The sequence below is a fragment of the Rosa chinensis genome, chromosome 1 (genome assembly GCF_002994745.2).
Source record: "Rosa chinensis cultivar Old Blush chromosome 1, RchiOBHm-V2, whole genome shotgun sequence".
Lineage (NCBI taxonomy): Eukaryota > Viridiplantae > Streptophyta > Magnoliopsida > Rosales > Rosaceae > Rosa > Rosa chinensis.
In genome coordinates, this window is record NC_037088.1 from 52,687,799 (window position 1) to 52,700,712 (window position 12,914).

General features: G+C 37.9%; 1 protein-coding gene across 1 annotated transcript; it reads left to right on the plus strand.

Annotated features, from left to right (window-relative positions):
- Positions 1 to 9,668: 9,668 nt before the first annotated feature.
- LOC112182139 (transcription factor MYC3) lies at positions 9,669 to 11,588 on the plus strand. Its single transcript, XM_024320582.2, has one exon. The coding sequence runs from the start codon at positions 9,868 to 9,870 to the stop codon at positions 11,329 to 11,331; it is 1,464 nt and encodes a 487-aa protein (XP_024176350.1). The 5' UTR covers positions 9,669 to 9,867; the 3' UTR covers positions 11,332 to 11,588.
- The last annotated feature ends 1,326 nt before the right edge of the window (positions 11,589 to 12,914 follow it).

A 12,914-nucleotide genomic window follows, 5' to 3' on the forward strand; every position in this document is an offset into this window, starting at 1 on the left:
TTGCATAGGAATGTCAAGGCTCAATGGTTGAGATCATTGAATTAGATCACATACTTGTGTAAAATAACAACAATTCTGAAAATTTTAAAGTAAGGAAGTCCTCTCTAGAACAGGCCTATATATATATAAATATATATATATATATATATATAAATATATATATATATATATATATAAAACTTTACTCAGGTGCGGATATCCGCACCTAAGAAAAAAGGTATGAATTTCCAATTTTGACTCACTTTTCGATCATATTTTCACATCTTAACCGTTCAGTTTTTAGGTCCTAATGTATAGATCACCTCTGCAAAATTTCAGCCAAATTGGTGATCATTAAGACATCAAAAACTGCAATTTACACGAACGAACCGAATTTGCCGAACCAGAACTGTTCGTGTACATTGTTGTAAATTGCAGTTTTGGATGCCTTAACGATCACCAATTTGGCTGAAATTTTGCAGAAGTGATCTATACATTAGGACCTAAAAACTGAACGGTTAAGATGTGAAAATATTATCGAAAAGTGGGTCAAAACCTAAAATCTGTACCTAAGAAAAACTGCAGACATCCGCAGTGCAGAAGAGCTATATATATATATATATATATATATATATATATATATATATATCCTATCCAGAGTGAGGTCTCACTGTGAAATTAATGTGTGAGGTTGGAGCTTAGGGTCACTTTTCGGTCTCATATCCACATCTCGACGGTTTAGTTTTTAGGTATTAATGTATAGATCATCTTTGCAAAATTTCGGCCAAATTGATGATCTTTAAGGTATCTAACTCACTTAAACCAATGGACGAACTGAATCTGTTCACCCTGAACCGTACTAGCTTTAAGGCAGTTATCAATGCCTTAACGGCCATCAATTTGGCTGAAATTTTTCAGAGATGATATATACATTAGTACCTAAAAACTGAACGGTCGAGATGTGGATATGAGCCCAAAAAGTGACTCTAAACTCCAACCTCACACGATAGGATCTATATATATATATATATATATATATATATATATATATATATATATATATATATAGGCCGGTTCTGAAGAGGATGTCCGCACTTGACTAAAGTGCGGACGACGACGCAGCAGCTGCGTTCCAGGCGGCGACGGCTGTTCGGGGCTTGGCGGACGGAGGCCGAAGGCATCCCAAACGATTCTGGGCAGCCATCGAGGTTGGGGAAGGTCGAGGTTGCAGATTCTGGGCAGCGACTTGACCTGCAACTGCAACTTTCTGGGCAGAGCTGTAACCTCATCGCCGGCGACTCCACCAGACTCCAGACTGGTCCGTCTTACACCTGGCCTCCATCCGGCAAGCGACGCCGTGCCGTCGAAGCTTGATAGCTACTATTGTATAGATCATCTCTGCAAAATTTCAACCAAATTGATGGTTGTTAAGGCATTGATAACTGCCTTAAAGCTAGTACGGTTTAGGTTGGACAGATTCAGTTCGTCTACTGGTTTAAGTGAGTTAGATACCTCAAAAATCATTAATTTAGCCGAAATTTTGCATAGATGATCTATACATTAGTACCTAAAAACTGAACGGTCGAAATGTGGATATGAGACCAAAAAGTGACGCTAAACCCTAACCTTGCTCTGGATAAAATCTCTGTGTGTGTGTGTGTGTGTGTATATATAATATAAGGTTCTTCTAGTGAGGGATTTTTTTTTGTCTTTTCTAGGGATAGGACATTAAACCAATTTTTCGATCACATTTCGGCATCTTAACCATTTAGTTTTTAGATCTTAATGTGTAGATCATTTCTGCAAATTTTCAGCGAAATTGATTATTGTTAAGGCATTCAAAACGACGACTTCAGATTATATGTATGAATGGTTCAAGTTTGATAGATTTGGTTCGTTCATTGATTTAATCTAGTTTGATATATTAACGATCACCGATTTGGCTGAAAATTTGCAAAAATGATCTACACATTATGACCTAAAAACTGAACAGTTAAAATGTTGAAATGTGATCGAAAAGTTGATGTAATGCCCTATCCCTAAAAAATACCAAAAAAAACGAAATCCCTCATTAGAATGGCCGTACATACATACATACAAGATTTTGAAAAGTTAGATCTTCGTTGTAATTACTCAATTAGGTGCTTAAGACAAAGCAATCCTGCGTAATATATATATATATATATATATATATATATATATATATTAGGTTTATTAGGTTTTAACCTCTTATTTGTACTCTAGTCGAAAAAACCTCTTATTTGTACTACAGTTTACATGTGTTTCCTGTTCTAGACAGGCGTAGAAAGTTACATACTCGACTCCATCTTTGTTCTCTTTCTTGTCGTTTCTATTTGCCAGTAGATATTAAAACGAAATCGACAAAATGAAGTCCTACTATGTTCCCTGCCTCCTCCATGGTTAGGTAGCTATGTCACACTGCATGTAGTTAGTACTAGTAATTATTGTTTTCATGATCGACAGGAAATGATGAAAGCTGCATCCATCTGAAAGGTACCTGTAGTTTTCCCTCCTTTAAAAACGAGAAAAGATAAATTGGCCAATAATCATTATCCAGGATCATCGACCCTTCATCAATTCATCATAAATAATCAATGCTAATGTCGTGCTCCAATTTGATTTAGACATGACAAACAACACATATCGCTAGTTTCGCTCTACGCGTTCTACTCCAAAACCCCTACATCTATATAAAACTGAATTGATGATTATAATAACAAAATGATTAAATAATTCTCTATTTTAATATAAAAAAATTTGTTAAAATGATCTTTAAAATAACTAAAAAAATAAATGATTATGAATATCAACTTACAAGACGATATGAGAGCGCGTAGAATAAAATGTCATTTTTAGATAATTAATTATAAATATTAAGAATTTAGATAATCTTATAAGTATTGAGTCATTTGCACTGTTGGTGCATAGAATAACTTTCAAGTATATATATATATATATATATATATATATATAATTCCATAATGTAAAATAATTAATTATGTTATCTTGAATCATTACAATAATTAACCATGCATGAATTAAACATGCAGATTAATTCAGACCAATCGATTGATGATCAGTTAATTCTAGGCTGTAGGCACTATCGAAATTTCTATATCGATCCTTATTACTGAAATTAATGACATTTAATTAGTTTAGTATTCTCCTGGATTAAACTCTTCCCGAACATTTATGTTGATAGCTAGCTATTAATGCATGCAAAACTTTAGCATGCATGTGAGAGTTTGCAAATAATGATAACGAAATGAAAAGAACAATACTGCAGCTCCATCCAGGCCAGCAAGTTGCAAGTTGCAACGAGTATAAAAAAACATGTAATAATGGAGCCTTATAACGCTGCAGGACAGCAAGGACTTAAAGTACGTACTCCTTCAGAGGATGAGGAAGATAGAACACGAGAGAAGTTGCAGACGCACAACTGCTACATTAATACTGCACTAATTGACCTCTTTATTGGGTTCACTCAATGTCTCAATGTAGGAATATTAATTTCATGATATAAACCGTTTATTTCTTCAATTTTACTGTAAGAATTATTTACGTAAACAGCTTGTTGAAGTGAAAATTGACTAACAATATATTAGAATTATGACCACTTTGATCAATGGTTAATTTTGTTATGATGTCCTGCTTGACAAATTCTTTAACTGATTGGTCTTTGAATAATAAAGTTAGGTATAAAGCAAGTAAATGTAGACATGAAATCACAATATGAAGCCAGGGAAGAAAATTATTGATCTCGATCATAAAGCTAAATAAAAGGCTACATAGAAAGGCGTGTCTAAAACTTTCTCTATGTTTGATAAAGCAAAATATAATAATGAGCTCTATTCATCTTTTATATATCTGTCCGGTTTGAACTGTGAATTAGAGTTACACAACTTGAACTAACACAACCATCTCTAGTTTATGTAGCTAGATTTTAATTTTGTTTTTTTTTTTTGTTGAGAGACCACGGTCACCTTTTATTTCGATACCATGTAATTTGATGATTATGACCGTTTAATTCTAAACAGGGTTTCTCTGAGAGTTAAGGAACCAAATTCAAAACTATTCATCGGGTATGATTACCGTTAATATCATTCCCATTTCATTCTTGCAAGTTATGTTTTATTTACCCACTTAATAATAACGTTTACCCATGCAGGTGTTTTCGATCGATGCCCATGGTGTTTAAGCATAGTAACCAAATTTGTCAATATGCCAATCTAATCTCTACTAGAGAATTGGAAAAATTGAATCTTAAATAAAACAAAGTTTTTGTCCTTACGTCTATTGTTTGTCACCAACACTCGTTTTATTTTCACAGCCACATAAAAAAAATAATAAAAAAACTTTCTTTTGAAAAGAAAAATAAAATTAAATAGAAATACCTCTGAAGCAACTAGAGTTTAGATGGCCACATAGTTTTGTCCAACAGTTTACTCTTAAATTGGTTACGAAGCACAGTCTTGATTTGATCATGAATGCTACCACAATAACGATTATATTAGTGATAAAATTCCAAAACCAGAAACAAAGTTTTGGGTCACTCTTTTAACGTGCTGTAAAAACTTAAATATTAGTTAATTGATCCACCTACATTTAGAAAAAGTCAACATAGAAGGATCTCATACGGAACCCTAATAATAAACTGTAGTTATGTCACTCCGAATTTAAAACTAAAATGGAGTACTAGATGTAGATGTATAGTATCATCACGTTATAATTGCATATGTCCAAATTAATATTTTTATTCATACAATATTTAACCCAAAAAGATCGACCTATTAGCATAAACTTGGATTGTTGCCATGAGACACATGACAAGGATGTGATGACAGTCATTGACGCTTAATTGTTAACTTCTGCATAATATAATTTCATTATGTTGCTGGTCTAGCTAGCTTCATGTATTAGGAAACATTTCGGTACGTAATAGAGTAATGTTCTTCTAGTTAATAAATGATCAAGGGGAAAAACTTTACTCGTTAGTTATTATTTCATTTAGATCCAACGAAGAAATGGAACGAAATATTCTTACATAAATAATTTGTTTTCTTTATCAATGAATTTTAGGAGTACCTTAGTTGGCCAGTTTGAGTTGCTTTTTTTCTCTTTTGCAATTGTCCGTAATGCCGCTCTGGTTACTTTCTCAATTTAAGATTGCCATTTCCTAATTTATTAATGATGAAATTGGGTTCCAATACAGTATTAATTCCCAATGGGACATAGTACGTACTCGAAAGATCCAAGTGCAGAATGAACAGGACATTCAATTATGATGATTGATCTTCTTGTTCTTGATGCATACAATGACAAGCATGTGAGAGATGCCACAACAAGAATTGACATTTTCTATATTCTCAAGATCATTTCCACGAATTCATTTCTCTGGCAATATCAGGCTTTAATTTCTGTGTGTATAGGTATATAGCTAGCTATCTAGCTCATATATGCAGGGTAGTTGAGATGGCAAGATCAAAGAGTTGTGTCTGATCGCTAAAGAAATGTCCACACATGTTTATTTGAAATTGCCAATTATATGGGTGTCATAATCTAAGCTATATGTGGGACAAATTGTCCGATTAAGTCGGCCCTTGCCAAGATCGATCATCGAAACACTGCTGGTGCAGTGTCTGCCATAGAATTTCTAACTTTCAAGTTCAAGTTAGGTTGAGAAGCTTTTGAATACTGAGTCTGCAACTCTGTATAATAAACTCAGAAAGCTATAACATATTCATGTACCTCTATTAATTAGTATGATTAACTTAGTATAGCTATATATAAGATCCACGGGACGAGATTTACAGAGTTGCTGCTGATGATGAATCAGTTATATATGCAGGTTTGCTGATATCTTAGCTGACCATGTTTCTTTAAGAAGACTTGGCGAAATCGAGCCAAATCCGATTGAGTTGAGCTGAATCTAAGATCCAGCAGAAGATCGATCGAGTTGCTCTACAAACTCAAAATGGTGGTCTTTTCTTTTTTTTTTTGGGTAATTACTTGAATGTATTAACCAAATTAAAGAGGGGAAACCCTAGCTAATTTAGTACAAAAAGTACGCACAAGCTCAGGCTAAGAGATCAAACCTAGAACAAGAAGGGACAACGGTAGTTACAGACCTAAACGTACAATGCAGTAAGCCAAAAACAGATTTTAACGAAGAGACCCTTCAAACTCTATCAGTCAATTGGAAAACTCCATTCTGCAGAAACAAAAGAAGTTGCGGACGAAGGCTTGAACCCCAATGAGGAAGACTCGATGCAATTAACGCTCGTCATGCTCCATGTATTATTGAGTTAATTGGCCATTTCCTTCTCCTCCATGTGGTTAATTACACCAAAAATATATATTCATACTGATGCTGCTTGGAAGAACGTTTCCAACCTAGCAGACTATGGTGGCTTCTATAGAAATTATAGATCGGTGCTTTCTGTTCAAAGCTCGATTTCCCATATATGTTCTGTGGCTGTGCAGGTTATGGCAGTCAGTAGAGCTATTGATTAATCTGGCGTAGATAAAAAAATAGAAGCTTGTTTTGTTGGAGGTGGATTCAGTTCATGTTCTTTATTTTCTCCGTTTCTTCTCATTTGGTACCTCGGTAACAAAAGGGAAGGGTGTTGATTATGGCGCCGGCTTATCTTCCCTTAATTTCATTTGGTGGGACTTGGCTCCACTTGGTTTCTACCTTCTTTTTTTCTTTCATTTTGTAACAAGGATATCTTAGATCTTATAATTATTTTTTGTTACATGCAAAGTATATCGAACTCTTTTAGTTTAATCTTAACTCAATTTCTCATATTCTCTCACCACTTGAGTTAACTCTTTAGTCTTTAGGTCTCTCTAGTTTTTTATTTCATTAATTTCACTTTTGTTATGATCTTAATGTGTTGTAATTATATTTTTTCAGTAACATAATTTTGAATATAACTAACTCTTTTTTAAATAATAATTTTCTCGATTTCACCTGAAAAATTGACAAAGTAACTTTATTTGTGAACACAAAATGTACATCGCTATTTTTTACACACACACATTATATAAATATATATATATATATATATATATATATATATATATATCCTTTGGTACATATTACGTACCGTGGTTATGATCTAACAAGTTGTTCCTTTTATGAAAGATCTATATGTAACATCTGCATGCCGTCCCAACTTTAAGTAGAGTTAGACATATATAGTTATGGACCAGTAATGAATGGATGAGATAGGTTTAGAGCGATGGATTCAAAATGTGTCCTTCACTAATATTTTGGTTTTTCTAGTTTTTTTTTTTTTTTTTTTAAATGAAGGAGGATAGCCATTTTATTCAATAAGAAAAAGAAATATTACATAGTTACCCACTCCTATAGAGCCTTCAAAAAGAGAAACCTCTAAACGCAATATCACTCCATTTATTGACTGAAGCACATAGGTGAATAAACTAATAAGAGATTGACAATAAATTTTTTTTGCTGAATCCATCAGTAGACTCGTTGACAACCTCACCGATAATCCTTGTAGTTCCTCACGAGTATTGATTCCAATAAGAATAAAAGATTAGGTACCAAAATTAATAGCGTCCTAGATCCCAAATTTTTATAGAAATTTCACTTGCAACCTAAATCCGAAACCAAGAGTTGGCGAGCAAAATTACCATACTCTAACCCACCCAAAAAGGCTCAAGCTCAAATCTGATAAATAAATCAGAGCCCAAGCCCAAAGGGAAGTTGCCCTAGTATCCCTTCAACATCTCTTCTTACTTTATCACCACTAGCGCACCAAAGCACCATCGTGCCGCCAACCTGCTGATGGCGAGGAACCGAAAGTCTCAATGAAGAAACCCTAAAGACCACAACACCAGTCGATCTAGCCAGACCAATGTCATCTCCTTGGAAAGTGGGCCAACAAGCCGAAAACTTAGCAACTACCCTAATGTATCTCACCGCCGCCAATTGGCTTTGCCACCAGACCATCAATTAATGTCGATTAGCCATAAAATAATCACGCCGAGAGAGCTGACATCGGTGGAGAGAAACCTCGAAAAGAATCTGACCCAACCCGCGCCTCTATGGAGAGTACTGCCAACCAGACAACCAGAAAAACTCCAAGCGCAACCCCCATGATCTAATTAGATCTACCAGCATCTCCGATAACCCACCACTATCTTTGAGCGGCGCTCACCTTAGCCGGGACAAACCATCACAAAACAAGACCCCCAAAGGGGCTGCACAAGCCTGCACATCAATAGTCAAATGATTCGACATAGCCCAAGTCCCTACACCTACCAACCACGATGGCGCAGAAGAAATTTGCGACATAGAAGACACAACGACAGCTGGACTTGGTCTGTGGGACCCCAAAAAAAACGTCTTAGTTGTGCTCCATTCGGCGTGGAAAAAAGTATAGAAAGGCCAAGCCTGAGAGCGGGGCTCTCCCAACCCTAGTAGAGCTTTTAGGTTTAATACCAATGTTGTGTACCATGTATTCATGGCGGGGCAGAAAAACAGTGATGAATAATACCACGGGGACCCTCTCGAAATGAAATGAGAGGTATTGAGGTGTGTAGAGGCCACAAAATTTCTGATATAACATTGAGAGACATCATCGTGCAATTTGATGACTAGTGAGTGATGATTAATATTGTCTCACTTGGCTACTACTGTGCATTCCAAGACATAAAAATGTACTTGCAAAATCATAAAAAATAGATGAGAAAACCCTAAAAATGTTACCACCTACAGCAAAATTTTGTTGAGGACCGTTAGTTGCATTATTCTTTCATTTTGTATCTTATATTTAATTGAGTTTTTTATTTATTTTTTATTTTTTATTTTTATTTTTTAAATTGGTTGAAGTCCTGTTGAGTTGAGAGGACTACGGTTTCTTACTTGCGTCGACAGTTGTTTTGAGTGGGCTTGTAGTTTGCTAGAGTCTATAATCGTTTCAGGCTTTGAGTACAGAGATGGTAATGTTTCAGCAGTGTAGTTGACGATGTTTCTACTTTCTATGACAATCTAGCGTGTGACAATGTAGCGTGTATGATGTTGGATTCATCAATAATTCGATATTCTCTTTTTGTGGCTTTTGATTTCTACGGGTCCTCTCGACTGCCCTAATATGCTCTGCTTCCTCCTCCTAGTTTCAAAGCACGATCATATACGGGTGATATACGGTAATGATGGGAATTGCCCACGGTATAGTTTTAACCCAGATGTTGGCCGATCCTAATCTCATTGAGAGCCCCCCATGGAGACCCTCTGAAGCAAGGACAAGTAGTCCAAGAATGTCAAGAAAAATGAAAGCGTCGCAATAAAATGGACCACATAAAATTTCAGAGTTTTTTCTTTTAGTAAAACGTCAACAGTTAGATCCGGACCGTGAGTTTTGTTCTTTGAATTTTTCCCTATGATCCTGTATCTTATATTAAATGAATCATAACTTACATGAAATGTGAAATAACTTAGGTTTGCCACTCCTTTTGTTTTTTTTGCGTATTAGTGGTATTTAGATGTTACCCCACATAGGGGATGTGCTGTATATATGGGCCTACAGCCACTGAGCCCATCGCTTTCCTTTCACGTGCTAGTGGTGCCCAATAGTGACTCCGCCTATTAGCCTACTAATAACCCCTCATTTTCTTTCTTTCTACCCTAAATCCCATTCAATTTCACCACCAAACTTTAACCCCACAAATCCAAACCTCCCATGCATAATCCTCCTTTCTTTAGCAAAAATCCAACTCCCCCACACCTTCTGTTCCAGAATCCCGAGTATATATATTCAGTGGTTTTTGTCCATAAATCATATACTCTCGCTCGCTCACTCTCTCTCTCTCTCTCACTTCTGAATCAAACTTTATTCCATGGATGATCTAATCATCTCCCCTTCTTCGTCTTCTTCCTTGGTTTCTCTCCCACAAGAACCAACTCTCCAACAGAGGCTGCAGTTCATACTCCAAAGCCAGCCGGAGTTGTGGTCTTACGCCATTTTCTGGCAGGCCTCAAACGACGTCGAAAATGGCCGTCTCCTTCTCGGTTGGGGAGACGGCCATTTTCAGTGCCCCAAGAACCCGTCACCCAACCACAACAACAACAACAGCAACAGCCTCTCGTCCTCGGGAGGAGCGCTGCACTCCGACAGAAGAAAAATCCTTAAGGGCATACAGTCCATCCTCAACGACAACAACCCGGAGCTCGACATGGACAACTTCATGGCCCTAAACGGCGATGTCTCGGACGCCGAGTGGTTCTATGTCTTGTCGTTGACTCGATCTTTCGCCGTCGGGGACGGCTCTGTTCCCGGCAAGGCCTTCGGCTCCGGGACCTCAATCTGGCTGAGCGGGGCCCACGAGCTTCAGTTCAACAACAACTGCGAGAGGGCCAAAGAGGCCCAAATCCACGGGATCGAGACCTTGATCTGCATCCCAACTTCCGACGGTGTTCTTGAAATGGGTTCCTCCGGTTTGATCAGAGAGAACTGGGGGTTGATCCAGCAAGCCAAGTCGATGTTCGGGTCGGATCAGCCCGACCCGGAAACAAGACCGCTCGAGTTCATCAACCGGAACTTCTCCTTCGCCGACATCGGCATCATTGCCGGCGTGCAGGAAGAGGATCACAGCTCGTACAATGACGACAAGAAACATGTTTTTGGTTCTAGCAAGAAGAAGAACGGAGCTCCGAACCCAAACCCGGACTTCGCAGATTCCGACTGCCAGATGAAAAGAGCGCCGAAGAAACGGGGCCGAAAACCCGGGCTGGGCCGAGACACGCCGCTGAACCACGTGGAGGCCGAGCGGCAGCGGCGGGAGAAGCTCAACCACCGGTTCTACGCGCTACGCGCGGTGGTGCCCAACGTGTCGAGAATGGACAAGGCGTCGCTGCTGTCCGACGCCGTGTCGTACATCAACGACCTGAAGGCCAAGGTGGACGAGCTGGAGTCGAAGCTGCAGAGGGAGTCAAAGAAAGTCAAAGTGGAAATGGCGGACAACCAGGACAACCAGAGCACCACCACCACCGCCTCCGTGGAGCAAACACAAACAGTAAGGCCTGATATCAACAACACCAACAACGGGTCGGCTCTCGAGATTGAGGTGAAGATAGTGGGCACGGACGCCATGATTAGGGTGCAGTCGGAGAATGTGAACTACCCGTCTGCGAGGTTAATGACGGCGATGCGTGACTTAGAGTTCCGCATCCACCATGCGAGCTTGTCAAGCATCAATGATCTTATGCTCCAAGATATTGTGGTGAAGGTTCCTGATAATATGAGAAGCGAAGAAGGTCTCAAAGCTGCTCTACTCGGAATATTAGATCAGAACCAAGCTTAATTCCTTGTTGGGTACGTGTGGATGACAAAGTTCAATTCTCTCGTGTTGTATTGTAAAATATATATATATATATATATATATATATTAACTATGGACAGCCCGATCCTAATATATATCTTGGGTCGGAAATTGTTAGGCTTTGGTTACAATATATAATGTCTTCATATCTCTAGGGTTTCGACTAGATCCATTGTTGTGTTCTTCCAATTCCTTCGATCTTCTATGAACGATGATGTATATTTTTTCGAGCTGGTTAATTAATTTTTGATCCGATTTATATGAAAGAAGGTTAGATCCAGCTTCTACGTGATCATATTACCAATTCGAAAATATTAAACCTTGAATCACCGAGGTTTCATTCATGGATGTGTTCTGTGTTGTTCATCGATAACAGTGGCGTATTCTCTCAGCTGGTTAATATGGAAATGTGATAAAATGCCATTAAATGATTTGTGTTCCCCATGTTAAAGGCACAGTAGGACGGGAGGAAAAGACAGACGAACCAAAATGGGTGAAGCAAATGATTTCAGCTTGGGCAGATATTTATGCACGTTTCTAATGGGAGTGGCATGTCTGTAGAATAAAGATCGATGTGTGGAACTTGAAAAAGGCTGATCAGTTTTCTGTGATATTTTTTTTCCTGGCCTAAAGGCTAAAGCATCCCCAACGTGCTTCTTCTTCTGTGGACTAAAATGAAATGGAATATGGATTGTTTTTGGAAACATGTGAGGGAATCTGGGGACCCATCGCACCAGTGGGGAGATGATAAAGATTAAAGATGAACAATAATAAGCACACTTTAAAAATGTGCTTAATAATCCTGAGAGGTTTTACTACAGTGGGTTTGTTTTTAGTGACGAGTTAACCTACCACGGTACCATATAGGTTGACATTGGGGTTTGATTATTACTTATTGGAAAGAAGAAGGGGGCTGGGTATGATACTGTAGGGTGATTCCTTGCGTAGAAAAAAGAGGACGACATCAATTTATAAAAAACCGGAAAGAAACGTGCAAGAACCACCACACGTTCTATTACTGTTTTTGTTGGTATGTGAATTTCTTTTTAATTTTCTTGGCAGTATATTAGGTTTAGCTACTGGTCCTGTGGAGAGAGATTTGTGTGGAGCATCCGTACCACGTGGATATATGGCTGACCAATTAACCCTCATTTGTGGGTCTTTTGGGTATTGCATTTTTAAAAAGTAGGGGTAATTTTGAAACAAGGAAAAAAATTCTGATGTCTGATTGACTTGCTCTATCCACGTGATGGGAAAACCCCTACCTAAGAATTTCTCGGTCCCATGTGTCTTCTTGTGAGTTTAATAATGAAGTTTTATAGTGCAGTAATGTTCGGTGGCCCCAAGTCTGTCCGGCTCTACAAGTCGAAGTCCGACTTGACTCTTTCTCAAGTAGGGTAGGATATGGGCCAAGTAAATGAAGCCCGACCCGGCTCTTCGGCCCAGCTCTTTAAGCCCGCTCAATTAAGCTTTAATAATTTTTTTATTTTTTAAATATGATTCTCTTTTCTCTACAACATACAACTTATCTTTTTATTTGTAATTGATTTCCAAACCTTTATTTT

Bases quoted from the DNA above. Each gene is read 5' to 3' on its own strand.
- LOC112182139 (XM_024320582.2), top strand. From the start codon at position 9,868: ATGGATGATCTAATCATCTCCCCTTCTTCGTCTTCTTCCTTGGTTTCT.